Source organism: Epinephelus moara, chromosome 8 (assembly GCF_006386435.1).
Source record: "Epinephelus moara isolate mb chromosome 8, YSFRI_EMoa_1.0, whole genome shotgun sequence".
Taxonomy (NCBI): Eukaryota; Metazoa; Chordata; class Actinopteri; order Perciformes; family Serranidae; genus Epinephelus; species Epinephelus moara.
In genome coordinates this window covers 45,390,839-45,395,486 of record NC_065513.1, presented here as the reverse complement: position 1 = coordinate 45,395,486, position 4,648 = coordinate 45,390,839, and the positions used below count along the sequence as shown (strand labels likewise).

The following is a 4,648-nucleotide window of genomic DNA, read 5'->3' as shown; positions in this document are numbered from 1 at the left end:
CCTCCACAGTCGCCATGTTTGTTTTTGAGTTTGTTGTTGTCATAAACTTTTGATGCTGGGCTGCCCCCTGGTGGATATATTGGTTAACATCCATGCCAACGTAAAGGGCGCATGGAAGTATGTGGGCAGTGACGGTAACATCGTTTGAAACGGACGTATACATTTTCGTACGTAAAGGGAGCATAAATGAGCCCTTACCCTACTGTTAGCCTACCGTTAGGGTATTGTTACCTTACCGTTAGCATACCGTTACCCTACTGTTAGCCTGCCGTTGGCGTACTGTAACCCTACTGTTAGCTGACCTAACCTACTGTTAGCCTACTGTTAGCGTACTGTTACCTACTGTTAGCTGACCTAAACTACTGTTACCCTACCGTTAGCGTACTGTTATCCTACTCTTAGGCCCAATCCCAATACGCCCCCCTTGCCCACTACCCCTTGGCCCTCGAAATGAAGCAACGAGGGGTAGGGGTAGAAATCTTTCCCTAGTAATTGGGACACCACTCACTACGTCACCGCGTCAGTTATGTCCACGCATACGTAAATATTCTAAACAGGAAGCTGCGAGTCACCTACATCTCCAACTGGCATCTACAATGGAGTCTCCAGTTGAGTTCATCTTACCGATCGCATTTGCATTATTCATCATGCTTTGATGAACGACAGACGACAGGGGACTTCTGCTAGCTAGATAGCTAGCTAACCAGCTAACATTACGAGGCAGCATAGTTATACCAGCTGGCGTGTTATCGTAATGTGAAAAATCCGATAATTTTGCATAACAGGACAGATGACAGACGCCAGATAGTGCGAGCTAGCTAGCTAACAAGCAACCTGACGACGGTAACGTTAGCCATGTATGAACTTTTTTCCCCGTCTCTTGCTCGGTGATAGCCATGGCGACGTCTACCCCTCACTGGCAAGTCAGCCTCTGAAATCCCTCGCTCCGAAGGGCTAGTTTCATACCCACTACCCCTCGTTATGCCCCCTACCCCTACATGCAAAAAGGAATTGGGACACCACTACACCTCGAGGGAACACGCAAATGTAGGGGTAGGGCTAAGGGGTGGGGCTAAGAGGGGGTATTGAGACGGGCCCTTAGCCTACCGTTAGCGTATTTTTACCCCACTGTAAACATACTGCTACCCTACTGTCGGCGTACCGCTACCCTACTGTTAGTGTACAGTTATCCTCGCGTTACTGTTAGCTTACTGTTAGAATACTGTTAGCTTACCATTAGCCTATTGTTACCACTGAGAGACACCGGTTGTGTTTCAGGGTTAGAGGTCGTCTCATGATTCACAGCAGGTTTGCAGGCGGCTGGTGGATCTCTGTCACATGGCAAATCTGACAAACAGTTGACGCAAGGATTTTAAACAGACGCAGCTGTTCAGCAGAAACGATGATGATGAACTGTGAAGGCCGCTGACGTCATCACAAAGATAGAGGCCAAAGAGGCCACACCTACCACTCGTATGTCTCCAGTTAATTCAGAGGCCACGCCCACCAGTTTGTCTGGAACGCCACGGGTGTCACAATTTCATCACAGCTGATTGAAGCCCAAAGGAGCCGATAAATCTCCGTGTCATGTGACCCCACTGTGAACACTGACTGTGACCTTCAGGTCAGACGGCGTTTCCGAGGGGTTAACGAGACGTTACCGAGGCGTGATGGGATGAATCAGTGACCGCAGTAACTGGAGCAGAATAATCACCATGGTGACAGTGAGGACCGAGGTCGACGACCTCCAGTGACAAATAAAGATACAGGGTGCTGAGCAGATCAGATCTTCATCATCATCATTCTGTAAGAGTACACTCGCTGATACTGTGATTGTAATCTAATTACATCCAGAAGCTCCTGATTCTCAGTGTTCTAGATTACATCAGTACAGTTACACTCAGGATCACAGAGTAATTGAGTATCAGAGTAACTGAGGATTAGACGTCCATTCAAAGCGACTCGACCTGACAGCTAACAGCTAATCCTCTCTCTCTCTCCCTCTCTCTATATCCTCCATGTGTTGTCTATGTGTCTCGCCCTCACAGGACAGTTAACTAAATGCTAACGGTGTTAGCAGCAGATTAGCTTCAGTTATTGATCAATGATCGATCAGTCTCACCTTCTGAGTGTCCATCAGCTGAGCTGGAGGAGGAGCAGACAGGAAGTCACTGACGTCACTGCTTCATTTCCTGTCTGCACCTTCACAATAAGAGCCCCCCCCCCCCAACAGGAACTAAGAATCTGAAATGAATTTTTTTATGTCTTTTACAGCTGAAAATAAAAATGCTAAAAAATAATCTCACAAAAATAAAAACCAACGGGGGGGTGGGGGGGTGGGGGTGGTGTTGGTGGTGGTGGTTCCAGGATTTTTTTCCTGTAGTTTTAATGTTTCATCTTTCTGAACTCTCCTGTCTGTCTTCATCCTTCCTCCTCTTCTTCACCTGAACCCCCCGCCGAGATGTTTCATCTGTGGACGTGAAATCAAACCTGACTGTTCTGGTCTGGAAGTGACGCGCCGGCGGTGTCAGTATAAACACAATGTTTTATTCGGAGTCAAAATCGACTGAAATAAATTCATAGAAAACAAAGTAGAGACTCCTCCCACACAGACGATCTGACCAATCAGATCAGTCTGACCAAATCTTCTGTTCCTGATATGACCTGAACATGATGATGTCACAGTGACGCTGACCTTTGACCTTCAGTATGTTATCCTGTTACACATTTGTTCTTTAGTTATGGACAACATATTTACTGAGGTCACACTGACCTTTGACCTTTAGACTTTCAGTCCAACTGGACGTTTGTGCCAAATTTGAAGAACTTCCCTGAAGTTGTTTTTGAGACGTTCAGCCGGACGTACGGACGACCTGACGCGATAAAATAAAAAAAAAAAATAAAAAAAATAATAATAATTTAAAAAAACAACAAAAAAACATTTAAATAAAATAAAACAAAATTGAAATAAAATTTAAAAAATAATATTAAAAATAAAATAAAAATAAAATGTCCAGCCTGGTTGTCATTAGAGCGGACACTCTGTAATAAAACTTATCTACTCGCCCTTCTTAACAGCCCTACCAAAATAAGACAATTGCACTATAATAACAGTTTTGTCATTAAAAATACGCTTAAAATCTGGAAACAAATTAAACTACACACAAAAGCACCAAATAGGTACATCGATAGTCCCATATGTGAGAATCATGCATTTCTTCCTGGCCTAAGTGATAGAGTTTTTGCAGACTGGAAACTCAAGGGCATTAAAGATATCAGTGCCTTATATCTTGATGGGCACTTTATGTCGTTCAAGCAACTACAGAGTGTGTATAGTATCCCAAACTCTTACCATTTCAGGTATCTGCAAATTTGTGATTTTGTAAGGACAAATATACCTAACTTTGATAATATCTGCTATGATAACTTTCTCGAAAGCATCAGTAAAGTGGAACCAGGTAAAAAGGGGTCAGTCTCTTACTTCTATCAAGCTATTGAAGAATATGTTGATGCTAATACAGCTGTGCATAAGCAAAATTGGGAGACCGAGCTGGGGGAGGAGATAAGTGAGGAGACCTGGGAGGAATGCCTTGGAAGTGTACACAAATGTTCAATTAACTCCAGACACAATTTGATACAATTCAAAACATTACATCGATTGTACTACTCCAAAGACAAGTTACATAAGATCTTCCCTGAGGTGTCCCCCCTCTGTAACAGGTGTAATGAGACAGACGGGTCACTGACACATTCTCTTTGGACATGTCAGAAACTGTTTACTTATTGGAAGAGTATTTTTGAATGTTTTTCTAAAGCCTTTGAGAAGACATGGGAACCCAACCCACTAGTTGCTGTTTTAGGAGCCACGAGTGTGCTCCTAAAACTCCTAGAGTTGCAGTAGACAAGTATGAATCTCAAGCTATAGCGTATGGTATGGTATGGTAGTGGCAAGAAAACTTATCTTACTTTTGTGGAAATCTGACAGCGCACCAACGTATGTTATGTGGATAAGAGAGCTGATGAATGTCCTACACTTAGAAAGGTTGCGGTTCTCTAGCAAGAACAAGAATTTGGAGCCCTGTCCTAGAATTTCCAAAAGACAGCTAGTGGTGGTTTGACTATCTGTCCTCTATTGCTGTGTACATGTACAGTTGAAATCCTGTGCTTTATTTTATTATTATTTTCTATATCTGCTTTAGATGGTAACCATGGCTGAGCTGTTCATGTGATGCACTGAGTGTTTGTTTTGTGAGGGAGGGGGGTTAGAAATGGAAGCCCATTTCCGCCACTTGATGGAAAAAAATAAGATCTAATAAGTCAAAATAATGAGATACTAAGTCAAAATAATGAGATACTCAGTCAAAATAATGACTTGCTAAGTCAAAATAATGAGATACTAAGTCAAAATAATGACTTACTAAGTCAAAAATAATGAGATACTAAGTCAAAATAATGAGATACTAAGTCAAAATTATGACTTACTAAGTCAAAAATAATGAGATACTAAGTCAAAATAATGAGATACTAAGTCAAAATTATGACTTACTAAGTCAAAAATAATGAGATACTAAGTCAAAATAATGAGATACTCAGTCAAAATAATGACTTGCTAAGTCAAAATAATGAGATACTAAGTCAAAATAATGAC

General features: G+C 42.0%; 1 protein-coding gene across 1 annotated transcript in view; it reads right to left on the bottom strand.

The window, feature by feature from the left end:
* The window catches only part of LOC126394672 (FSD1-like protein), a 31,328-nt gene extending 29,152 nt beyond the window's left edge, over positions 1 to 2,176 (bottom strand). Inside the window, exon 1 of the mRNA XM_050051666.1 lies at positions 2,123 to 2,176. Coding sequence (XP_049907623.1) covers positions 2,123 to 2,137 — 15 coding nt within the window. The 5' untranslated portion in view covers positions 2,138 to 2,176. The remainder of the gene's footprint in view (positions 1 to 2,122) is intronic.
* Between the last annotated feature and the right edge of the window lie 2,472 nt (positions 2,177 to 4,648).